Raw genomic sequence first — 27,240 nt, forward strand, 5'->3', positions numbered from 1 at the left:
AGGGTGCTAAATGGAAACAGCTGGCCAGGGTGGCGAAGTGACTGGAGCGCTCTGTCACGGCGCAACACGATTAGATACGCTGATGTCATCCCTTGAGCCGAAACAGGAGATGGTCTTAGGGGCGCCGCCGTACAGATTTGAGGCATGGTGCATTTTTTTCCAAGGGAGACCCCTTTTGCACTTTTTGGCCTTTCTGGCTTCCTGTTTGAAGTCGACGTGTCACTCTCCGCTGTCAGCGGAATGCAGCGCTGCTCGAGCTTGGAAGAGGAGAAGGATTCATTAGACGGATGTGGACGGGATATGACATAGAGAGCGTAAAGTGTTTCACTGAAAATGAATTTCCCTGGCAGTCGGAAGAGGAGAATATTTGCCATGTGGGGTGGCAATCACATGTTTCGAGGCAGTGTTCAATGTATCTTTCCTTTGATGGGTGTCAGATCTGACTTAAGGCCAAGCAGATACATCTGGGAAGAGCTAATAGAATGTTATTCTCGCTCAGGCGCTCACTTCAAGGTGAGGTCAATGTTACGCTAGCTTCATTCCACAGTTGACAACACACAGCCACAGAGTCGGGATATTAGAATGTTGGCCCCAGTTACGCTGATCTTGACCTGTGTTCAGAGACATGTCCAGAGTACACAACACAGCCTGCTGGAGCAGCGCGCTGCACGAGGCAGCAGCGTGGCACACGATTTGTATACACTGGTGACCACCTTTAATCATACCTGTCAACACTTCCGTTTTTCCCGGGTTTCTCCCGTATTTCAAGGTCATCTCCCAGCACCCTCCCGTTTTGTTATTTCTCCCGGAAAACTCCCGTAATTTGCATGGCCATCAAACTTCATTTTAAAATCATTGATCCATTCAGGTTGCCAGGTTGTGTATGAAATACACCCTACACATACACGGTCACTTAGTTTCAATTTCAACTGTTTTGTCATAGGCTAAAACCTGGCAACCCAAAACCCAAATAAGGAAGCGGGTGCCGACTGCACAGCCTGAGTCTCGTCGTAATCAAGCGGGCTAGTTGAATGGCCTACTCCAGAACTAGCTGTTGTGAAATTGTTGAGAATTTAATTGATTAACACATCACATAAACTGTTATTGAGTGTTGTTGATACACTGAACTGAACAAATCTGACAGCAAGCAGCTTTGGAGTTTTAGAAGTAGGCTGCAGGCAGGCAGCTGGTGGATACATAACTGGCATGCGTAAGGTAATGGTAAGGTAAAAGCAACGACCGAAATGCAGTGTTGAAACACGTGTATGAAACGTATTAAATATGCAAACACAGATCCGGTATAAACACTGCACACCCCCCCCCCGAAAAAATCTCCCGTTTTTGGAAAGCTAAATGTTGACAGGTATGCCTTTAATGCATGAATCCCATGATATTAAATATCCACCATGAGGAAAACAAAAATGACCATCTGAATGTGGGGCTTTTCAAATTAGCTAAATAGTTTATTCATGAGTTGATTAGCACAAGTTTTGACTTAAAAGTCAACACACACACTCTGACATTCTCATACACACACACACACACAGAGAGAGAGAGAGAGAGAGAGAGTACACTGCAAACAATTTTTTTTAATATTGCAATTCAGTTTACATCAATACAAGAACACATACATTCTAATTATATTTAACACAGAAAGGTCAGCTTTTTAAGGCGTAATAACTTTTAACAAAAGCAGAACAGCGTACAATATGAACAAGCACTTGTGTCTGAGAATGCCCAACTCCTTTGGCAGACGATCAGAGAGCCGTGTCAGTGGCGCATCATTGCACAAGCTTAAGCGGCACGGTAGTCCAATGCAATTTTGACTCACCATAGCATGAAAACAAAACAGATTCACAGAACAGAGAACAAACACAAAGAGCTACAAAACTGTGAAACAAAACAGATTTGGGTCTGAAACGCACTGCACTGTCAAGATTCTAAAACCAGAATTCAAAAGGACATGTAAAACACTGATACAAAGACAACAAACCCATCAGAAAATCAGCATGACAGTGTTAAAGCCACAGACGTAACATACAACCTGTAACTGGACCACCTCTGTGAGAATCACACATGGTAAATGGCCTGAACTCACACTGGGCTGAGTAGAGCTCTGGCATATGTGGAGTCTGTCTGCTTTGTGCTTTTTACCACCTCCCATCGCTGTCTGCTGCAACATTCTGAAACGCTCGCTCTTCGTCTTCTTTATTTCCAGACAGGATAATTCTGGCCCCTTTCTCTCAAGTCAAAATCGCAGACGATTCCCTTGGCGGCCGTAAAGAGAAGAGAGGTGAAACATAGTCTTTGTAGGGATTAGTTGGCCGTTTTTACAACACGACTACGCCCTTCTGCTCATCCTGCTGTGGGATTCTTGTAATCCCACATTTTCCATTTCTTATCGGGTGATCCAAAGACAACGTTCAGAATAGGAAGTAGGTAATCACCTCTGCCATTTTAATCAAAATCACTGTCTGATGAACTTTCCCCTTTGCCATATTTTTTTCTTTTTTTTCCCACAAAACTCATCAACTATCAACTTGCCTTTTGTGTGATTCTAGAACATCCTATAATTAAATTCACAGTGTAATTGTTCATTCTGTTCTTAATCATTTGAGAGGACATTTTCTCCAAGTATCATTATTCACAGCTATGTTTAGTGTTTTCACTTTGCTCAGTTGATGAAGATGGCAGAGTCAACCATAATGTTGATTCATGTAATGTTCACATAATGTTCACGTAATGTTCTGATGTCCTTGTCGGGGAGACGTGTGAGGCGTCTTGTCCAGTCATAGCACGGTAGTCCGTGAGGTGCAGGTTCCGTTGCGGAACACCATGTCTGAGGCCAGGCAGTCCTTGGGGAAGTCCTTGGGCCCCAGCGTTGCCTGGCGCTTGAGGGCCACGGCGCAGTAGTCCACCTGCTCGGCGTCCAGCCCGGTCTCCAGCCAGCGGAAGCAGACGATGCGCTGGAACGAGCGCCGGAAGTTGTCCGAGACGAAGCCGTAGAGGATGGGGTTGGCGCCGCTGTTGGCGTAGCTGAGGATGACGAACAGCTGCGTGACCACTGGGTCGGGCGGCCGGCGGAAGACGGTGACCAGCTGCACGATGTAGAAGGGCATCCAGCAGACGACGAAGACGGCCACCACCAGCAGCACCATGCGCGTGATCTTCTTCTCCGAGCGTCGGCGCTGCAGCCAGCCGGCCTTGAGGCCCACGGCACGCATGCGTGCCACGATCAGGCAGTAGCACAGGCAGATGGCCCCCACGGGCAGCAGGAAGCCCAGCAGGAACGTGTAGACCACAAACACCTCTGACCACGAGGACTCCGGCCACAGGAAGTTGCAGTCCATGCCGCCGTCGGCGGCGGGGACCGTGTCGGCGAACACGATGATGGGCATGATGACCAGCAGCGACAGCCCCCACACGCACACGTTGACCACCTTGGCCACGGTGGGCCGGCGGTAGCGCGCCGCCTTGATGGGGTGCACCACAGCGATGTAGCGGTCAACGCTCAGCACGGTCAGGCAGAAGATGCTGGTGAACATGTTGATGCCGTCCACGCTCAGCACCAGGCGGCACATGAGCGAGCCGAACGGCCAGTGGTGGACGGCGGCCGACGTGGCCAGGAAGGGCACGCTGAGCATGAAGAGCTCGTCGGCGATGGCCAGGTTCAGGATGTAGATGTTGGTGGCCGTCTTCATCTTGGCGTACTTGAGGATGACGTAGATGACCATGGCGTTGCCCGTCACGCCTACGCAGCACACCAGGGCGTAGATGGACGGGATGATGATCTTGCTGGCGTCGGGCTCCGGCTCGTAGTCCTCGTAGTCGCCGGTGGCATTGAACGGGAAGCCCGTCGGGTAGGCGTCGTACCCGCTGCCGTTAAAGCCCAGCACGTCCATCGTGTTTTTACGGGCCCGCTCTTTATCGGGATGAAAGCAAATAGAAATATGGGCTCACCTGACCCAAACTGTCCACGGAGAAATCAATCTTATAAACAGCTTTTTATTTACTGTGGGAAAGTACAGGCCTATATGCCTCAGAGGGTCCATGTCAGTCCTTTTATTTTCCAAACTGACAGACACTAGGATAGGGTGAACTAACACTAAAAACGTTTTATTTGATTATTTCTTCACCTCTACATGCCCCAGATGGACTCCAGTGAGGGCTAAGCAACTGTATTAACAGGAGTCCTTGAAATTCTTGGATTTCTCCAATCTACGCAGTCCCATTGACTCCTATTTGCAGGATCAAAAAAAAAAAGCGCAACCTTGGACTTAAACAGAGCGGCTAATCAGTCGCAGACCGTGTGCTGTAAACCCACATCATCTGTTGAGCAGTCCTCGCAGCACCTCGTTTCCATTCAATAATAAACCTTGAGATTTTTTAGCCCCGTGTGTGTGTGTGTGTGTGTGTGTGTGTGTGTGTGAGCTGCAGGTGCGACTGCTCCACAGCCTTCTTTTGTGTTTGAAACAAGGGCTTGGCTCGCGAAGGGTCGGGGGAAAACACACGTTCCTTGGCAGCTAAAGAACATTCCTTTCCCCCTCCGCCAGGGGGGTTTGCTCCGTGTCTGCGGGAATCACGGCTTTGCTGCTAGCCTTCGTCTACAGCCCGGCCTCAAAACTTCCCTCCTTAATGGCTCCGCACTGGAAAAGATTGTGGTACGCAGTACCTGCCGTTTGAAAAAAAAAAAGGTGCTCTGTGAGAGATGGTCATTTGGTTGCCATGGAGGATTGGTTCGCTCTCCACCTCTTTGGTTCAGCTTGTAGGTTTTCAAAGCCGCGATCTAATTTTCCCATGAAAGAGACCTATGGAAACGAGAGAATAAAACAGAGAAAAGCCGTGCAGAGGAGTTAGAAATGAGAGATGTGCGTCGCCATGACTCAGGTAAATAGCCCCGAGCTTAGATTGAGTTTTCACTGAAAAAGTGTCATTTACATACTAATTTGCATGAATAAATGCTTATTCCTCCCTTCAAAAAGCAATTTGCAATTTCAGAGTCATGTGCGAAGATGGGATGAATCTGACATAAAAACTTCAAACTCTATGATAGATTTAAGATTTAAATTAAGATATGGGGTTCATGGGTAGATGTGGATTATGATAATTATGGAGTTATGGGCTCTGGAGTGAGGGGTAAATGGAAGAGATAGACTACTACACTTACATAATTGCAAAAGGGTTCTCCAATGTTTTCTCAGTTAGCCTTTTAAAATTATATCAGATTTAGTAAACAGAATGTGCCTTTGAAACATTGGATAAATGGTTGCTGATAATCGGCCATGTAGATATTGCATTAAAGATCAGCCATTTCTTTCTACAACAATTGAGAATTATATGTAAGCACATAATGTAATCTGAAAACTGCTGCCCTGATTAAAAAACAATGCAACTGATCTCAGCTGGTATTCTGTCAATAATGGAGTGGAATGGAAATTTCTAAGTGATCCCAAACTTTTGAGCGGTAGTGTAAGTGACTGCGAGTCGTCTGGGGAAAGACAGCGGAACTAAAGCAGACATTGTTCGAGACGTGTTTCTGTTCTCCTCCTGACAGTGACTCAGAGTGCAGAGGAGCCAAGAGGTCAGAAAGCCACGACTAAGATGATGTGATAAACAAAGTGAGAGAATGCATGCATATGAAGGCATCCACACATACACATACACATGCACATGCACACGCACACACACACACACACACACACAACAATGCCAGGCTGAAGCAATTAGGGACATGCCAGGCTGTCAACTAGACATCAACCCACCCAGCCACGATGTCTGTGCCCTCCATATCCCCTCTCATGCACCCCCCCCTCTCTCCACCCCCCCCCCCCCCCCCCATCCATCTCCACCTCCACATTTCTCGCCATCCCATTAGCTCTGGTACGCAATGCAGAGCGGCACCTTTACCACTTCTGTGTTTGGCTGGTGAGTCATAAACCACCTGGAATGAAAGGAAAAGGAAAAAGAAAGGGTGGGGAAAAAAACAAACATAAAAAAACGAGTGTGTCTCCATCCAGACCTGTGATGAAAAGACGGAGAGAGGAGCGCTAATCCTCTCCCTCGGCTGCTCGGCCTCGCTGCCCTTCCCTTACCGCCCCTCTCACCTGTAATGTGGGCACCATTAACTCAACAAAAATCCCGGTAGCCAGTCGCCTCGTCCAGAGGCTGCTCGCCGGTGCCGTGGCTGGCATGTAAAACATGCCATTATGGGTGCCAAGGATACGCCCGTGGAAGGATGGAAGTGTAATCATGCCTGATCTGGGCGCTGGCACACGCAATGCTATTTGGGCCTTGGCGTCCAAAAATGCGTAATAGATTATTTTGACAGTGAGACAGTGAGAGACGGACAGAAGAAACTCAGCGCCGAGTGTGTGAGCTGATAGCTCATCTTTCATTTAACCGTGATCCAAGTCCGCGCCGCAGTACTTTTGGGAAAACAAGGCCCAAGGATGTCGGACAGACATCGTCTCGAGTCGTGGAGTGGGAGTGAAAAAGACTGTCGGGGGGAATCAACTGTCTTGTTTTGAGGGAGAGTGTGTGTGCGTGTGTGTGTGTGTGTGTGTGTGTGAGAGAAGAGCGTAAACAGACAACTTAGCGAGGGAATGAAATCCAAACATAGCCATGACAGCCATGGCAAGACCTCATCTACAGATCCCCCACTGTGGTCAAGGATGAGCGGAGAAAATCAAAGGGGTAAAAGGAGGGGGCTCTGCCGGAACGAGATGACCCTTGCCACGATAAGACGAGCAGTGCAGCACGCGCAGCAGGCTATTCTTTTCTTATTGCTGATCAATATCATCTGCGCTCGGCATGGGTTATTGTTTTCTGTTTTGTGGAGAGAGGAGGCGGCTACATGCTCCGATATTGCCCCTGCGTCTGTATCAGATTGTGTCTGAACTGATGGGTAGCCTGCAGAGGCAAAGAGAGGCAGAATCCATCTATGAAATGTCATATCCACGTGTCTGCCGTTTTCTGTCAAAATTCTCCCATGTGTCTTGTCTACTCATCGCCAGCCATTCACAAATGCCCATCATTACGTCTGGGAAGAGACATGCCTGCTAGACTCTGACTGACATACCCCCCATGAAGAGACGCTCACAAGGGCGACAAGAGGCAGAGCAGCCGAAGCTTCTTTTCAAAGAAAAACACATTTTCCTCTCCCCGTCAATTGCTGCCTCCATTTTGTGACACACTCAAGTCTTTGGGTCTTTTATGCTTGTCATCTATTCATGTGCACTCAGGCTCCAGGCTCTCTTACCTGCATTATGACACACACACGCACGCACGCACACACACATACACACACACTATAATACTATGTGATTTACAGATCAAAATGTGTATGTTGAAAGACTGAAGTCAGCCATTTCAGTAGAGCTCATTACATATTTAGCTTGACTTAACAGCTTCACTTTGAAGATAATGACATCAATTACCTGAGATGTACATACATAAATGCATATCACTGATTAAAAATATATTAAGCCATGACATAGACTACTTTACAATGTATTATAATGGTTTGCATATACTAAAAAGTTAGTTTAGGCATATTCAGTGAGAGTGAATTAGAAACTTTGCTCAACATTTATTGCTTGCAACTGAAAACTTGATGACACCTTGATCTATAGCTGAAGGGGTAAACAGAAAACTTCAGTGAAGGAGAGAGAGGAGAGGGTGGAGTGATGCACACTGCTATTACACTAGCTGAAGTGAACGAGTCGAACGCAAACAAGAGCACTTCCCTGGAGAGGCTCCCGAAAATGAGTGATAGAGTACGTCAGAGAGAAATCATAAGAAAAAAAAAGTGTGCATACTTTGGATTTTTTAGGAGAGACAGGGAATGGAGAAATGGCACAACGATGAAAAACAGAAACAGACAGATGGAAACAAAGAGGATGACTGAATTAGACAGAGAGAGAGAGAGAGGTGGAGAGGAGCGAAGAGATGGAGAGGGAGAGAAGCAGAGAGAGAAAGAATGAGAGAGAGAGAGAGGCAGAGGGGAGAAGCAAGTCTCAGCTGGACAATCTTGCACATCAAGGCTAAAGTGAATTACAGAGGTGGGCAAAATCTGGGCCTGCCAGGACAGCTAGTCAGACTAGAGGAGGGAGAGAGAGAGAGAGGGAGGAAGGATAAAGAAAGGGGGGAAGGAGGGAGGGAGAGGCATTCATCACAAAGATCCAGTTCAGAGCGTTGGCCTCCATCCTCCCGTCTGGCGTGTGGATGATAATAATGCATTCTGACCCACACAATCATACCGTGGAAGCACAATGAAGTGGAACACCATGGAGCTCATGCATTGAGATTCTAACACTGTGACATACAGTAGCGACCCCATATTCACATACGTTCTAGCTTTAGCACCAGAAGGAGAGAGGAATGATCTACAGTAGAACTACATTATGCACCACTACGCTATATAAGTAAGTAAGTATAAGTATATATACTCTTTTGATCCCGTGAGGGAAATTTGGTCTCTGCATTTATCCCAATCCGTGAATTAGTGAAACACACTCAGCACACAGTGAAGTGAAGCACACACTAATCCCGGCGCAGTGAGCTGCCTGCAACAACAGGGGAGCAGTGAGGGATTAGGTGCCTTGCTCAAGGGCACTTCAGCCGTGCTTACTGGTCGGGGTTCAAACCGGCAACCCTACGGTAACAAGTCCGAAGCGCTAACCAGTAGGCCACGGCTGCCCCCTATGAGGATAGGCAAAGTGTGGATCATGAATAAACATTGTTTTTTCCCTGTGAATCCCATTTATAACACTGAGGAGAGAGAGAGAGTTATTATTTCCTTGTAGTTTTGTCCCCCAGACTACAAGGAAATAATAGTATCCTCACAAAAACTCAGTACTGTAAAACAGGGGAGAAACTTGGGGGGTCTAGTAATGTGGTATAAATCAAAACTGGACAGGTACCTCAGTGTAATAAAATCTGGTAAATACCACATTTGGCTAAAAGTCAAGAAAGAACTAATCATCTCACAAAAAGATCTCTTCCTTTGTGCAATGTATACCCCCCTCATGAATCCCCACACTACTCTGAAGACACATGCACAGCACTTCATTAGAAACAGAAAGGGCAATGTTCTCGTTTGTGGAGACCTAAAAGCCCGAACAGGTACACAAAATGACTTTGTAAACACAGATGGCAATAACTACATTGGTCATTCCCTTGATAAAACTAATCATCCTATGTACTCTCAGAGAAATAACTGTGATCCAGTTACAAACAAACAGGGAAAAGAACTCTTGCATCTCTGTCGCAATCTGGGTCTGTATATCATTAATGGTAGGATAAGGGGAGACACCCTTTGGAGACACACATTCTGCTCACCTCTTGGAAATAGTACAGTAGACCATGTAATAACTAATAGATCCTTTATCAATTAGAGCATTCACTTTCAAACCACTAACCCCCCTCTCAGATCATAGCCAAATCACAATATCATAACTAGAAATGCAATTCCGAGGAATTACACGAGGGGATGCAATCTGCTGGTTAGGGTGTTGGTGGGGCTATTGAGCTTGCTGCTAGCTGGTTGGTAGGGTAATTGTGATACCGGCAAAGGTGCTTTTGGAGTAACCAAATTTGAATCTTGTGTGACATGGCATTTATGAGATATCACACTCAAGGTGTTTTTGACCTTGACATTTGACCTTCAACCTCCAACATCAACTCACTTCATCTTTGAGTCCATGAAACTCGTACCAAATTTGAAGCATGTACTGTACGTCAAGCCGTTCTGGAGATATAATGCTGAATGCATGAGATATGGCTGGGACTTTTATTTTGACACACAGGAAACACTTTAACAGGATGTATAGTTCAGGTAGAGCTAGATTGTATGCTTAGAAGCTGAGACAGTTGGTTTCCTCACAGGTGACACCTCACAGGTATCCACAAAAGGTAAAAAGAATAATAATAATAACTAGAAATGCAATTCCAAGGAATTACCAGTTCATGAAAATGCAAAAGTTGTGATAATGCTAGGATAGACATGGTGGTTGCATAGCTTAATAAAAGTTAATAGTTTAAAAGTAGACCGTTTAAAAGTTGAATGTAGATAGTTTAAAAGTTGTTGATAGACAGCTAGTTTAATAGATAGATAGTTTAATGATAGTTTAAGAGTAGACTGTTTAAAAGTTGAATGTAAATAGTTTAATGTTGTTGACTGAAAGTTTAACCCTTAGAACCCAGATTGACGCAAAGTGCGTCAAAAAACACACCCTTTCTTCTCTGTTACATTGCTCCGCGACTGTTCATCACAACGAGATAAAACCTTTATTTTATGACAGAGAAGAAGTGGGGCTTTCCAAAGAGACTACGCACTTGTCTGTACGATCAAGTATGAAAATTTAAAAAAATCATGAAATTAAATAAAATTGCATCATATTTAAAGTCTATACTTCTCTGCGTTCACCTGCGCACCCATTACTCTCGTTTGAATTACTCGCGAACCCGTGATCGCATAGATATGGCAAGCATATCAGATGAAAGAGGAGAAACAGGGCTATCCATTGGTACCATGTCGATCTTTCTGGCTTATAAAAACAGACGAAGTGACTGCAAAATATTAACGTCATGTACACAAACCAACGCTGCACACCAATTACTCTCGGAGTAATTACTCGCGGACCCGTGATCGGATATATATGCCACGTATGTTAGAGGAAAGAGGAGACACAGAGCTATCATTTGATACCAAATACATCCTTCTGGGTTATAAAACAGACGAAGTGACAGCAAAATAATAACTTCATATAGCTGGACTTACCCCACGTTTTTGTCTGTTTTTGTGGCAAAGCATGTTTATAATCCAACGCTATTGTGTGTTTCTCTATGGCAAAACATGTTCATAATCCGGTTTTGAGATCCTAGCAAATTCCTGCATGGCATCCAATTCAAGGCTCACATTGCATCCCAATTTGTTCAACAAAGAAACACCTTTTTTGCCTTTACTTTGTTCATGGCAATGCAGTAAAAAGTTGAGAATCATCATGAGTGCATACACCATAGTCACACATGCTAACAGGCAAACTTGGGTCAAGTCAGGTCAGATCAGTTCGTGTCACAGATATGGAGCGCAGAATGGTCATTTTTCATCGCTAAATAAAAAATGGCATTTATTTCCGTAAATCACACACCACATATTTCTGTAAATTGCTCAGCCCCAGAGTATCCCTCCAACATGGCAATTATATTGCCCGTTTCAGGACAGTCTGCCCTACACACACATGAAATGCATGTAGAGCTATGAGCTTGCTGTGGTGAGATACAGGTCAAAATGGTAGTACTAATACATGAAATGATGGCAGATCTGGATAGCCTAGACTCTGCTGAAAAAAACAATATATAATATGTGTGTGTGGCACTTACAATGACCAGAATAAGTAGTGGTAGTGAAAATGCCATAAAAACAGCTTAGGGTTCTAAGGGTTAATGAATGTTGATATTCAAATAGTTTATTGGCTGTGTATCGGTAGATATTTGACGATAATTAAATGTTTGAATGGCTATAATCAAAGATCCTTGATTACTAGCAAGATAGAGCAATGTAATTCGTTACTATGGGAACAAAACGGGACAGTTCCGGTCTGCATAAGTGGGAGTGTCACCTTACGTCACTAAATAAACTTTCTCTCTTAATAAGCAATAAGAACAGATAAACATAATTGTGTTCACAGTATTATTGTCTATAATCATGTATGATACCAATGAATCATTCTTTAGGACATGATATGAATAATTTAATTAGTCATGTGAACCGAGCTAGCTAGCTAGCTAACGCTAGCTTAAAATGCTATACAAGTGGATGGGAGTAGCTATGGCAATACAGCTATGCGCTAACAAGTGACTAGTAGTTGAAGGACTTCGCTTAAACTTAATATACTGTTGCAAATTCACTTGAGTATAAACTATCCACTTTAACTAATGTCAGTAATGTTATTCAGCTAGTTGTCATTTCAACGAAATTACACTTCTCCGTTTAAAATGTTACCTTAGCTAAGAGGCTAGCTAGCATGCTAACAACCGGACAGTAACTGGCAGCAGCATGGTCTGATATTAAGTTATTTTATTACAAATCCGAACACTAAAAAATTACACTTTTAGGCTTGAAATGATCCCAAACACTTACAGATTATGACAAAATTTTCCAAAAAAACCTCAACAAATCCAGAAAGACATAATGACCAATTTACTGGTAAAATTCCACAAGTCTCCATTGACATTAGTGCAGCGAGGGATTTCCCCCCCTCCCCCTTGCAATAATCGAACGCGGAAATTGTTGAACGTTTGCGCCTCTCGCTCCGCTTTAACCCTCTCTGCTATAATGTTTGCTAGCAGTTATGCTAACAATTTTAACTATGCTTACAATGCTAACTATGCTACTTAGCTAACTTAACTAATGTTTTCTAACAGTTTTGCTAACAATGCTAACATGCTAACTATGCTAACCATACTATTTAGCTAATGTTTTCTAGTAGTTTTGCTAAACATGCTAACTATGTTGTTATGTATGCTAAAATGTTAACTATGCTAACCATGCTACTTTGCTAACTTAGCTAATGTTTTCTAGTAGTTTTGTTAAAAATGCTAACTGTGCTAATAATGTTAACATGCTAACTATGCTAACCATGCTACTTAGCTAACTTAGCTAATGTTTTCTAGCAGTTTTGCTAAAAAATGCTAGTAATGTTAACTGTGCTAACATGCTAACTATGCTAACAATGCTAACTAGCTAGCCAGATTGTATGCTTAAAGATTGTCTGGCATCATGTTTTTGTTTGTATTTATGTAATGTTCGTAATTTTATGTAATGTTCTGTTAATTTTTTGTATTTATTTTTCTAGTCTTCATTTATGTTATTTTCGATCGTGGACTTATTTTATTTTTAATCTTTATTTATTAATTTGTTTGTTGTATGTCTTGGTGTCATGGGTACGCTGGCGACTACGAAGCTCCGTCCGGCATCTTTTGTGTTTGTTATTTCTTAAATGTATGTCTTGGTGTCACGGGTACGCTGGCGACTACGCCGCTCCGTCCGGCATCTATTGTCTTTGTTAGTCTGTGTCAATGACAATGTCTTATATGTGGAGCGCTTTGGGTTGCACTCTGTGCATGTTAAATGCGCTATACAAATAAATCTGATTTGATTTGACTTGACTTAAAGCCTGAGAAAGTTTCAAAGTGGCCTGCAGGTGGCCTGAACACCTGGCATAGGATTCTAATTGCTTAATGGCCGTATTATGATGTCACAATCACAATGTTAATGGTAATAATAATAGTTTAAAAAGTATAAAAGTTTCAAAGTTGAAAAGACATAGCAGCTTGGTCCGTTTGAAGACCTACGTTACAAAGTTTGAACGAAGTTTCTAAGTTAAACTGTTCAAGAGAAATTGCGTACGGAAAAAGTGGTAAGCGGAATAATAATAACTAGAAATGCAATTCCAAGGAATTACCAGTGCATGAAAATGCTAAAGTTGTGATGTAAAATATCATGTATAGTTAAAATAGATAATACAGAGATGGTTACTACGGTGATGCTAGGATAGACATGGTGGCTGCATAGCTTAATAAAAGTTGATAGTTTAAAAGTAGACCGTTTAAAAGTTGAAGGTAAATAGTTTAAAAGTTGTTGACAGACTGGAAGTTTAATGAATGTTGATATTCAAATAGTTTAATGGCTGTGTATAGGTAGATATTTGACGATAATTGAAAGTTGGAATGGCTCTATAGTTTGCTAGCAGTTATGCTAAGATTTTTAACTATGCTAACCATGCTACTTAGCTAATGTTTTATAGCAGTGCTAGCAATGCTAACATGCTAACCATGCTACTTAGCTAACTTAGCTAACGTTTTCTAGCAGTTTAATGAATGTTGATATTCAAATTGTTTAATGGCTGTGTATAAGTAGATATTTGATGATAACTGAAAGTTGGAATGGCTCTAATGTTTGCTAGCAGTTATGCTAAGATTTTTAACTATGCTAACCATGCTACTTAGCTAATGTTTTATAGCAGTGCTAGCCATGTTAACTATGCTAACCATGCTACTTAGCTAGACAGTGGAGGGGTCTTGTTTCGCCCTGAAGGGACTTATTTTCCCATAATGACCGCCGTTCTATACATTATCCCGCTTATTATACGGCTACTTGCCAAAACGAAAAAATAAACTCCATGATATGTCTCTTTACACTTATTTGTTACCGTTTCGTCGTGGCTTTTGCTGAGAAACAAATAGTTCGCAACACACGCTGAACTTGAATCAAACATTCTTTAGAACACAGCTGATCAACCGTCTGCTTTCACTTTTGAATAAAATTCCAAGCGCAAACTCCGTTGCCATTGACAGCGGTCATTCTTGTTTTCAGAGGTCCTTTCCCAAGAAATAATGACCGCTAGAACTTTCGGAAATCCCATTCAAGTCAATGGAGCATTCTACTTGCATTGTGAAGAGCCGTATAATAAATGTGTGTTAATATAATGTGTGGTGAAAATTTTGAATAGACTCACTGGAAGTTTAGGCTAATTACTGAAAAAAATAAATAAATAAGTGTTCAATACTTATTTCCACCATATATTTATTTTACCTGAATATTTTAACTTCCAAATTAAATGTCAAAATGAAAGTCTGACTGGATTTTGTATACAAAACATAGTGAAAACTGTGTAAGGTCACCCTCACTATCCCTTGCTAAAGAGCTAAATGGTTTAGTCCGCCGTCACGATTCATAAGGTAGTCTATCTTTTGTTTATTTAGTTGAGCATCGCTAGTAGTGGACCGCTAATTGTTTTGCTGCTGGTGCAATGTCTTTCTCCAAGAAAGCCAAGTCAGGTTACTAAAAACAAAGGCCAAAACAGGAAAAAGAGAGACATCAAAATGAGGGGAAACAACTGCTAATAAACTTCTTTCCAAAGAAAGGTGAGCACAAACGTCAAAACACGAAATCCCATGGTGTTTGCTTAAATATCTCCGCAATCATTAGTGCTAAAACGAACTGAGACAACCGATTGGAATAGCGGAAAATACACTTTCATAGGTTAGACTAATCTGATGCATTTCGTGTTCCAGTCTCCATCACTTTCAGAAAGACTGCATGGCGCCAGCTTGATTCATGTCCTGTTGTAGGCTACATGCTGATCATTATCACTAGGCTAGTGGTTTAGGGCGCGATTTTTTTCTCTCCCTTTCCGTTTTCGTTAGTCTTTTTTTTACTCAAGTAACGGATGGGATTTTTGATGTAGCGAAGTACAATACTTCACTCAAAATGTAATCAAATCAAAATGGCTAGATCCCTTAGATAGTGTTAACCCAATGTTAATTTAACTCTGGGACCCTGGTCCCAGGGATGGATTACTGCACGGGCCTTCCGGGCCCAGACCCATGGGCCCAAGGTGTCAGGGGGCCCTGAAGCCCAAGCCTTTGCATGGAATCATTGCCTCAATATCAACACATCAGGATGTAGGCTATGAATCTGATTGAATTTAGTATTGGCCATCCCCAAAATGCACCAGAATACAGGAAATCACATCAAACAAATTAAAAAAATTCTGGGGGAGGACCCCCAACCCCCCCTTCCACATATGCGACAATTAGTGGGGAGCCCTTAATACATGTGGGCCCAAGGGCCCAAAAGTTTATAATCCGTCCATGCCTGGTCCCTACACCTGAGAACCAATGATGTATGTTTTTTTTACTGTATGGTATAATGCTGAATGAGCCAAACAAAAATTTCCGCAGCAAAATTTGGGTTGGCCCCACCAAATCTCACTCCAAGGTTTTTTGAAAAGTTGGCAGCCCTGATTCTACACAAAGGGGTGCATGTGCAGTAAGCATTTGATTGTCAGTATGCATTTTGGATAACCAAAGGAGCGTTTCCATAGGCATTTTACAAAAGGCATGAGCATACCTTGGCAAATAATGGTCTAAAGCACTCATATTTTCATATTGATCTACTTTTGCACACAGCTTCACAAGACCTGGTGCTAGGGCTCAGTTGTGTTTCTAAGGGACTGTTATTTATTTATGTGGCCACCGGAGGAGTTTTGGGAGTGTTAGTCAAAAAAGACGTTACCCTAGCTCGCCATCAAGAAATTTTTCTATGACCCTCCAAAGTGATTGGAAAAAAAAACGCATGACTCTCCCCAACAATTTATTGATGCCTTCTGTACTGGGTCAATTTAGGAGCTTGCATGCTACCACTACTTCCATGAAATGCCCTGAAAAGGCACAATTTCACAAATAATCACCGGGACCGAAACATACCTGTCAACCTTTTCCGGGTTTATCACATATTTTAACTTTTTTTCCCGTTGTCTTAGGAGGAGCTGCAGGGCTGTCGCAAGGGTGTGTGAGGTCCTGTGCGAACTTGACAGGTGCGAGGCCCTTTTTATTTACGTACATGAAATCACGCGATAGCCTACTTTACACGTAGCCTACTGTCGGTGCATTTAGTAGGCTAATAGGCTACACCAGCTTGTCTTTAAGAGGGGGAATTGTAGCCTATAACATTAGCTGAGTCACACACTATTTGGCCATAAGCCGTTTATCATCTACATGTAGGCCTACATCACGAAACCAAACTAGTGTAACAAAGCACCTTAACAGGGGGAATTAATTGGGCATGAATCATTGTGCTGAACTCTATTTGTCAATGAGCAGAGACACACTCGACATTCAAACTATTGATAAAATGTGCACTATGGAAACTGGTCTGTAGGCTAACGTTGGACAAAAATGACAATGATTCGCCATATCCTGACTCAGAAAAAACATTTTCTTGCTTACTTTGCGCAAACTCAGCCATGAAATCATAGGTCAACTTGCAGATAGACATTGTTTTCATTTCGGGCGAGCCCACTAGTCTGTGACATGGAGGTGCGCAAATAGTTTTTAATTGCCTATTCGACTTCAAAAAGCTTCGTTCACCTGATGCCAGTCACTGATCGCAATTTAAAAGTTCGGGAAGGTTCGTTCAATCTTTTTAAGTTTTAAGTGCTGTAGCCTAGGCCTATCTGTCCCCTTTTGAATTATATCTTGAGCCTATTATGAGGTAGCCTACAGTGCGTTATGTCCTGGGATTCGGACGTGCTCCAAAAGAAAAAAAACTTTGGGATAGATTTTTATAGATGGTTATGAGGAGCAATATGAGAAAGAAATTGGATGATCATTGATTGTTGTTTTGGGACGTTAAGCCTTTTCCATATGTGTCAGTGAAGGAGATAGAAGAAACGTCAGGTAGCCTAATCCATAGTTCAAAGTTCATAGGCCTTATATGACTTCATTCTAAATTTTGTAAATGTTCTTAGTGATTATGAGGAATAATATAAGAGAAATTTGGTGATCACTGATCGTTGTTTTAGGACATTAGGCCTAAGCCACGTTAAGCTTTTTGCTTAGGCTACAATAGGGGTTAATGAAGAATAAACGCTTATGTCATCTTTGGCCAGGTACAAGGCCCATCAGACACGAGGCCCTGGGCGACAGCCCAAATTTTGCTGTTTTCATGAATACAAAAGTTGGGTGACCCCCCATCCTAGAATATAAAAATGGGTGACCCTCCCCTCAACAAAGAATAAAATGACATGACCCTCCTCAATTTTCCTCTGGTGGTCCATTCCATAAATACCGAACGGTCCCTAAGTGATATCAAGTGACCTAGAGGGCTGAAATGTGGTCAGTTCAGAGATGCTTGTAATCCGGCAGAAAGAAAAAACTATATTCTAGCCTCTGTAACTCTGTGTCAGTACATCACACAGTTATTTTGACTGTTTCCTACGAAAACTTAGCCTCGTGAGACCATCCTAATCTTGCGAGCCTCAGGTTTCCACTCGCAGATCAGTCTGGCATCTTTTCGATAGAGAAAATTTGGAGCAGTTCACCAAACGAACGGCCAATCAGCATTGGTTTTGAGGTGGGTTTAGGTGTGACGCAACGAACAACATGACGGCATCCACAGATGAGATGAGCATATCGCGCAAGTTTTATTCAAATTAGAAAGTATTCTTGGGGAAGCTGTGAAGCTATGAGTCTCAGCCATGCAGCTGGGAGGAATGAACGACACAGACATCCTCCACGGCTGATTCCAGTTCATAATGGAGGAATATACTTTCTTCAGACGTATAGGGCCTACCGTGAAAACTTGATGGGAATTGTTGTTGATTAGGTTCATGTCACATGCAAATGTTTAGTTAAAAAATGTAACTTAATTGTATGTTAAACGAAGGCATTAGAAGAACACTTCGTTCATCTAATTGGTTGATTTGGCCCGTCGATAACCAACATATGTGGTGATAGACAGATGGTTTATCCAATCAGCTAACCAGTATTTCCGCCCCTTCCCAAAAGTTTTCCAACGGAAAGTTCCCAGATGGACATGCAGAGCAAATGCGAAGCATCCATCTGGCGGAGTCAGGTTAATGAAAACTACAGGTTCTCAGCTTTCTATAGAGGTCAAACATTTGATAGTAGGCCCCAAAAGAGGTGGGAACAATGCCCTCGTATAGGCACAGTGCAATTTCAGGCAAAATACCAACTGCCCTCCCTACCAGCTCCTCCAATCCCAGCACGAATAATAGATTAACCAAACGTGACAGTACAACCAATCCTTGCAATACTGGGTTGTCTTTCCAAACTCATTCCATTATAAAGCCCTGAAACACCAAGAGTTGAGCAAAGATAACTCCCCTACCAACCTGGTCTTCAGGCATCCTCTAGAAACATCCAGCACTTTAAAAGCCCAAGACCTGGCCACATCCACACAAAATGTTGGGATTAACCAAACCCCCAAAACCAAAGACATTTATGATGAATATTGGCAATCTAAAACACAATCCCAAAGCAAAATGCAATGCTATTTGACCCTAAACAGAAAATATGCACTTGCACATTACCTAACAAAAATAAAAGAAACAAATTTGAGAAGCATACTACAGACTCAGTGAACACCGCTTAGCCATAAAAACAGGAAGACACAAAAAGAGATGGCTTCCAAAAGATGAGCGTCTATGCCAGCAGTGCAGAGATGATGTTGTCGAAACTGAATTACACTTTTTAACAAAATGGCCAAAATTCGAATCAATTCGCAATAAATACTTCCCAAAATTGAAGAAAAAATGTCTGATTTCTATGACCTACCTTACCCGAATAAAATACTGTATTGGCAGAAGACACAGACAGTTGTATTACTGCTGCCCAATATGTCCTTGCCTGTCACCAGCTGAGAGACACAGTGATTTCTGTATGCATGTACATGTGACACACACACACAACCCCCCCCCCCCCCCCCCCCCCACCACCACCACCACCACCACCACCACACACACAAACATGCACGCACCCCTCTCTCACAGCCACACACAAATACACTACAGTTTCCTCATGTTGTATGTACCATACCTGAAGTTTCTGCGCAATCCATTTGGTATATATGCCCTGATTTATTGTATGTCTGTAAGTTTGTTGCCTGTTTTGAACACACAGACACAGATACCCCCCCCCCCAAAAAAAAAAAAAACTGTTATTTGTACATGTACTCCTACTTCTTGTATATACCTGTATAATTGCTTAGATCCTGACACTGTACATTTATGTCATATTTGTCATGCCAATAAAGCACCATTTGAAATTGAATTGAAAGAAAGAGAGAGAGAGAGAGATACAATTTACGGAGACCAGAGATAGAAAACAAACACTTGTTGATTCAACTCATTGCGAAATGACAAATCAATGACAGTGAGCAAAGCTAATCCCTGTGGCTTTGGGAGGAGAGAAGAGAGAGAAGGTTGTGTGTGTGTGTGTGTCTGTGTGTGTGTGTGAGCCTCCTGGTGGTCTGATATGGAATGCCATCCCCCCCCCCTCCCCGACACACCCACGTTTTCTAACATGTGTTGTCCAGCAAAGGTTACCAGACCCTTTTAATAGCCTGTTTAAATGTCACAGATAGTGATTAATATATGTTTGTTGTGGTCATATGCTTTTGAGGGCATTTCAGTGAAATACCAAACCTGAGCACAAGCATTTAAAAAATCCAATTCAATTGAACTTTATTTATTCACAAAGCACCAATAACAATTTAAATTGTCCCAAGGCACACGAGCCCCAAGCCCGAAACCCCTTCCAATATTTCAATATTGTGGTGTCCTTCATGATTTGGTCTTGATCTTGGTGTACAAAGCTGTAAAAAATGAGCATTTTAGTTAAAAAGAGGGGAATATGGGCAAGAATCAGATCAGAGAAAAAGAGAGAGGCTGAGAGGTTCTGAGTGAGAGAGGGAAAGAGAGAGAGAGAGAGAGAGATGGAATGTAATCAACCAGGACAGACTTTCAATGAGGCTGAGGGTTTGTGTAATGAGCATCCTGAAGCAGTTCAATTACGGTAGTGTTTTTTCTGGGGGTTAAATAAATGCACAGGCATTTTCTATCGGTCTCCTCAGTGGCCTGAGCTCAGAGTGAGAGTGAGACATGGTCCCCTTTCAGCCAGTTATCACTTGACGGTCATTGTGTGTGCTGTGTGTGTGTGTGTGTAAAGGTTTTCAACCAGAAAAGGACTCAAGGGTTGTGTGTATGTGTGTGTAGGTTTTCAGCTAGGCAGAAAAGATGTGAAACCATTTGTGTGTGTGTGTGTGTGTGTTTGTGTGTGCGCGCTACAAAACACCAACACAGAATGTGTGTGTGTGTGTGTGTGTGTGAGAGAGAGAGAGAGAGAGAGAGTGGGGGAGGAAAGAGAGAATGTGTGATATTCTCACCCATTATGCTTTTGGGAATCTATCCTTTTCTCCATCATTACTTCAGAGATTACCAAGGGCCCACTTTCTCTCTCTGCCTCTCTCTCTCCATCACTCCCTCTCTACCCCCACTCTATGTGTTCTCTCTCTCTCTCTCTCTCTCTCTCTCTCTCTCCTCTTCGCTACAGTCATTTACTAAAATCACTGCTGTGTCTCTGCTCCAGTGGGGGATGGAAGTCATCAGGGCTTCACAGCACACTGGAGTGAGCAGTGGTACACCTCGCCCATTAGAGCCTCGGCAGATCTCTCCTCCGCAGGGCCACCCAGTCACACATGGGACACTAGCCATCACGGAGCTAGACATAAGATTTATGCCTTATGTCTTGGCACAGGAAGATGAGCTGTGACTCTGTGACTCTCTGGCCTCTAACTGGAAAATTCAAATAGTGAACAGTCTTTAGCAATGGCAGTCACACAGTGAGAACAGGCTGTAATACCAATAAACCAATATTTGCTAATATACTGGCAGAGCGCAGGATGCAATGAAGCAAAAATGGGGTGAGTACTCATGAGCTTTTTAACATCTTCTAGAAGAGGAACATGGGGCGGATTAATAAATGAGATCTGCTCAATGTGTTTTAGAAATTAAAGGAATTCATTCATAGAGAACTTCTTCCTGTGTGTGCAAACACACCCAAAAATTACCAAAATGATTTTGACTAGAAATCAAATCAGCTTAAGTTCATGTGCATTAACTTCATGATTTAGCATTGCCTGCCACAATGTAAGTCATACAAATTGGAGACCTGTCTTTACAGTAAACCTAATAATAATAATAAAAAAAAAGCATTCCTTATCTGTGGTCACATCCAAATCAGATAGTATTCAGATAGTATTAACTGGTACACTTAATAGGTTTATTCACTGTATCAAAGAGTAACAAGTTTGTAGCAGCACAGCTGTTACATGTACACTGAAGACAATGAGGCCTTGACTGGAGCTAAGAATGGTTTGTATATCAAATCTATCATGGGCCGATTTACCCCATCCAGCAGGTCTCAGGTCAGCTCTTTGCCTCTGATGAAAATTGGCAAAGTTTTGTAAAAGCACTCAGTATTACAATGTAACAACTATATGTAGGTACATGTACCCACAAATACATAATGCAAGTACAATGATAGTACCTGATAGTACATGTTGTTACACAGGTTGTACCACTGTACCTAATTAGGTAGGTACACTGTAACAGCGACACATTAAAATAAAGTGTTACCGATATTTATAATAAATAATTCATCAAGACAAAAAGGCTTCCTTCCTAATCCTGCCAGTGCCTTTGAGGAGGTCTGCTCCTCTCTCTCTCTCTCTCTCTCTCTCGCGCGCTTTCTCTCTGTTTCTCTCACACACCGATTTACATGTTTCCTCTCAGAACTCAGAACTTCCTTTTTAAGTTTGCTACTTTTGTGGCATTTTAAAAGTGGCAAAGAGTCTGTTGGGTCTGTTCAGCCATGACTTTATCGGCCTGAGTAGTGCTGTCTGAGTAGTGCTGTCTGTCTGTTTTTTTTCACTGGCTGCTTCGAGAGGATAAGCTGAAGCGAATTTGCTGCTCTGCTACTTTCTATCCTTGGTGTCTCTACTCTTGGGGCAAGTGTGTGTGTGTGTGTGTGTGTATGTGTGTGTGTGTGTGTGTGTGTGTGTGTGTGTGCGCGCATACAGCACTTCTGGGAGCCTACTGATGAAAAGGTCAATTGATTGGTTTTATGGAACAGACCATGAGCAGTCATTTTTTATAACGTCGGAAGATGAGTCATTGACCTGCCTGGAGACGCCTGGCATGAATATGAGGCCTGAAATGTGTGTCCCCAGGAAATGTCAAAAATTTGAGCAGGTTGTGTTATAGAACCACAAAGAGGAAATCCCAAGAAATAAATCCAGAAAGCTCCTGTGATCCGCCTTTTTCATGAATTTTTCTGTTTTGTGTCTCTTCAGATTTTCCGTCTTTTATTTGTTTGGCTTCTCTCTAGCTCGTGTCACCACGCTCTCCTTATCTTTCTCCTTGTCTCCTCACAAATATGGCTGGAAGTCAACTCCAATTGTTTCAAGCGGTACACAAGGGATCCACCGCAACTAAATGGAAAAACTGAAACCATGACATTCTGTCGTGAAATCCCATTCCCGACACCACTGCCCCCACCACTGCCCACCACTGCCCAGCTGCCCTTGCCACTGCCCGCCACAGCAGATCATTACACACTGTTTAATATGCCCGCTCTGTGAGACGCATGTCAATGCAGTCAGGAGGAGCTCTCTGGTCATATCTCACACGCGAAGGAGATCAGGGAGAGGGGGACCATACGGTCATTAAAACGTTAAAATCTAACTGTCCTCTCCATAGGAGTGTCCATTGGTATGTATGAAATAATGAACTGATAGGTGCATATGATCAATTCATGAAGGTGCATATGTAACTAGAAATCATGTATTAACATGAACATTCATGACGACTATGTGGTATTAACTTATTACTACATTAATTACACTGTAATAACATAACAGTTGCAATAATGATGCCATATATTGAGATGAAAAATGTTTTGCATTGTTGAGTTATAAGCTCATCGCTGTTTTACGTTTGTTGAAACTGCAGAGCAGAGGAGGTTAGATCATCACCATGATCATCATTATTCTATTATTACTAAAAACTGATAAATCAATAAAAACACATTATGAAACAAAGCATTAGAAACATACCATAATGAAATGTATAACTGATATTGAAAAACTATTTAAAATGTACAAAGAATGCTAAAGGGTAGAACATACAGACCGCAGAACAAAAATAATCCAGGGAGGCAGCAAAGACCTCAAACCTATTGAAGTGAGAACCGAAATACTGGTGATGTAACATTTATTCCCTGTGCCTTGCCAACACACACACACACACACACACACACACACACACACACACCACCCACTCACACTCAGACACACACCAACACACACACACACACACACACACACACACACACACCACCCACACACACACCACCCACTCACACACACACACACACACATACAGACACACACACACACACAAACACACACAGACACAGACACACACACCCACACACACCACTCACTCCACCCACTCCAGTCTCCTCCGCATCCTTGAAAGAATGTTTGCCGCTCTGATCGTTGCCATTGAGAGGAACGGAGGCTCTGTGACTGCTGAGGTCACACCTCCATCTCTTGGCGTCTGCCACGGACCCTGAGCCAGAGCGGGCTGCGTGCACGTCCGCGTGCGCCAGCTTGGCCAACCGAGGCGGAGGCTCTGACCAAGCGCTTGGCACCTGTGCCTACTGTTGGCACAGCGGGCTTGTAGCGGAGAATAGGGAAGGAGGTAGCACTCTGACGTTCCTTGAGGCACTGTGTGTGTGTGTGTGTGTGTGTGTGTGTGAGAGAGAGAGAGAGAGAGAGAGAGAGAGAGAGAGAGAGAGAGAGAGAGAGAGAGAGAGAGATACATGTATGGGAATATATTGGCTATGTTAACATGTGAGGGAGATGACCATGTGTTTGTCCAGGCATGGTCCATGTGTATGTTTGAGCATAGGCATGTACAGATATCAGCACACAGATCCTGCCTACGGCTACTCTCTCAACAGACACATCACAAATGAACTCACATCTTGTACATATTCTCAAAGAAAAAAAAAGGCCGCGCTGCATAAGTATCATCTGTGAGATGAGTCAGAAGGAATGAGTTGAAATGAACAGATCGAACAGCGAGGCACGTACTGTAGCAAGCGGAGATGATGTACACATTACATGAGCAAATCTGCTAACCGCTAAGCAAGTCAAGCATAGAAACAAACACCATCTTCCCCTGTTTGTTGTGTCATGTACAATAACTCAGCCCATGAAAACAACACAGCACAGTCTTTTCCTGCTGGATGAAAACCACCAAGGCAGCAGATCACCTCCACCTGCCTGCCGTTAGGAATACAATTCAGCAGCAGTCATCCGTGAATTGCTGCAAGGATCCACCCTCTGCACTGGACGCGGATCCGATTGCTCGAGTTTGTCTTTGAGGTGTTTATTTAATTAATTTCCATTCAGTTCAATGTGATTCGGCTCCATTTGGTCTGATACACGGCAAACCTCTGGCTCTCCCTCCCTGATCTGTTTCTCATCATAATGTCAGCTGGTGATCCCCCCCCCCACCCCTCTCTGTCTCTCTGCCAGTGTGGTTTACGATGCTGTCATGAAGACCTTAATTAGCTCATTAATTCAGAATTAAAAGTTAATTAGTGGAGTTTTAACTGATTTTTCTGTCTCTCATCTCACTGTGAGAAGTTACAATTTGCAAGCCAGATGAGGATTGCAATGGCTGCACGGTGTCAGATATACTCTGTTATCTGCCAGTCAAACGGAGAGATCACCATGTGCTTTGGAGTGCTTGTTAATAGTGTGTTACTGTCAAGGTATTGACTTTTGATAAACCCCAGTTGTGTCATTGAGACGTTTACCGACATGGAGTTTTTATCATGGGTATTGAAATACAACATCAACACTCAACACCCCACCATGTTTGTTGATAGCGTGTTACTGTCAAATGATTGAATTTGTTTATTCCCTAAGTTAGGCTCTCACAGGAGAGTCTCTACAGTGAACAGGGGAGGAGGACATAGAAAAGCAGACAAATGGTGAGTGGTTTTGGCTGTGGGTGTTTTGTTAACTCTAGGTAATGAGTCGTAATGTGGCATTAGGGTTGTGACAGTAATGAACAGCCAGGATGATTCACACAGCTTTCTCTGGACAGGGAGAATGCAATGCACAAAGCCCTTGACTTTCTGGGTGAGACAGATATTGAATGCAAATACTGTGCACTGGTAGTGTTGTGGCGATCCTCTCTCTCTGTGTGTGTGTGTGTGTGTGTGTGTGTGTGTGTGTGCATGCGTGCGTGCGTGCGTGCGTGTGTATGTGTGTGTGTATGTGTGTCTACGCATGCACGCACGCATGCACGTGTGTGTCTCTGCAAATCCGTGTGTGCATGTGTGTGAAGCACAGTCACAACAGCATATGATCATGCATGTATGAAATAACCTTGTATCGGTTACCGGGACTCCTGCCTGACATTCAGCCAGGGACAAAGTGAGTGACTGCTATATATGCAGTTACAAAACCGACAGAAAAAGTGCAATTCCCTCTCTGAAATGAATATGATTTAGTACGTATTACTTTACACAACCATATGTTTTAACACACTGAATACAGCTTTCCCTGAAAACTACGCACAAATGGCATTTGAATAATTTTATTAGTCATCTGTTTTTCTGGTATTGCCTGGTATTGCCATAGACTGCCATAGAATTTATTTTGAATGAGACATTTCAACTTAATCTAAACAACATGAAAAAGCCCGAGGTAGGATCAAAAACTATCTCTGGGGTAAAATAATAACAAAAAAATCCTTACCATATGTTATCAGTAGTTCCAGAAGGACAAGTCCAGTTGTATTGAGGAAGTGATGAGAAGGAACAGGTTTGCCTTCAGTGAGAGTGGATGGAGGATGAGAAGGAGGAGAGGAGCGATGGCATCCTTTTATGTTCTCTCTCTCCTCTTCTCTCTCCCTGTGATCCTCCCATCCTCAGCAGACGTGCGGCGGACTCCTCTGCTGTGCTGCATGCGCTCTCCCTCTCCCTCCGTTTCTCTGTTTCCCCTCCTTCACTGCTTTCTCTCTCTCTCTCTCTGTCCCTCTCTCTCTTTCTCTGTGGTCTATCTGACTCTGCCGCTCTCTTTCTCTGTTTGTGACTTGCAACACTCTTTATCTCAGAAGCGCTGCTGTCGTGCGCTGCGTCTCACTCCCTCGCTCAACCACTCATGGATGCAGCTCTCTCTCTTCCTCTCTCTCTCTCTCTCTCCCTCTCTCTCTCAAAGTCTCTCTCCCTCCTCTCCCTGTCTCCTTCTCTCATCCTCCTCTGGTGTCTCTGCCTGTCTTTTCTCCTCTTAATTGATTTTGATCTTGATTACTTTGCATCTGAGCATCCCCCTCCTGAGGAATGATAGATTACCCCCTACTGTGTGAGGTGCAGCACATCACAAAGGCTCTCTCTCTCTCTCTCTCCCTCTCTCTCATTCTCTCCCTCTCTCTCTCTGCCCCCCTGTCTTTTCTCTGTCCCTCTCTACTCACTCTCTGATTACCTCTGTACCCCCCCCTCTCTCTGAGATTGTCACACAAAGAATGTTTGATCTCTCCCCTTTTCCAATCTTGCTCTCTGCCTTGTTCTTCTTTTTCTCTTGTCCTCTTAAACCCTCTGTACAATACTCGTTCTACAACACACTGCCTCTATCCCCCCTCTCTCTTTGCTCCTTCTTTCTCTATCTTTCTCTTAACACACACTCTCTCTCTCTCTCTCTCTGTCTGTCTCTGTCTTTCTTTCTCCCCATCCGTGCTGCACCTGCTGTCCAACTCGTGGAAGTCCAACTACTCTGCCTCCTGGACGGGTGTT

General features: G+C 43.2%; 1 protein-coding gene across 2 annotated transcripts; it reads right to left on the minus strand.

Annotated features, from left to right (window-relative positions):
- Positions 1-1,580: 1,580 nt before the first annotated feature.
- Positions 1,581-26,634, minus strand: sstr1b (somatostatin receptor 1b). Of its 2 annotated transcripts, none has more exons than XM_042069545.1 (2): positions 26,207-26,634; positions 1,581-4,672 (listed from the first exon to the last, which is right to left on the minus strand). In XM_042069545.1, the coding sequence occupies exon 2, from the start codon at positions 3,900-3,902 to the stop codon at positions 2,790-2,792; it is 1,113 nt and encodes a 370-aa protein (XP_041925479.1). In that variant the 5' UTR covers positions 3,903-4,672; positions 26,207-26,634; the 3' UTR covers positions 1,581-2,789. The 2 variants fall into 2 exon arrangements, with proteins under 2 accessions (XP_041925479.1, XP_041925478.1); XM_042069544.1 differs by having other exon boundaries at positions 1,581-4,808.
- Between the last annotated feature and the right edge of the window lie 606 nt (positions 26,635-27,240).

Source organism: Alosa sapidissima, chromosome 18 (genome assembly GCF_018492685.1).
Source record: "Alosa sapidissima isolate fAloSap1 chromosome 18, fAloSap1.pri, whole genome shotgun sequence".
In the NCBI taxonomy this organism is placed as follows: domain Eukaryota; kingdom Metazoa; phylum Chordata; class Actinopteri; order Clupeiformes; family Clupeidae; genus Alosa; species Alosa sapidissima.

Coding starts and splice junctions, on each gene's coding strand:
- sstr1b (XM_042069545.1), bottom strand. CDS start 3,902: ATGGACGTGCTGGGCTTTAACGGCAGCGGGTACGACGCCTACCCGACG.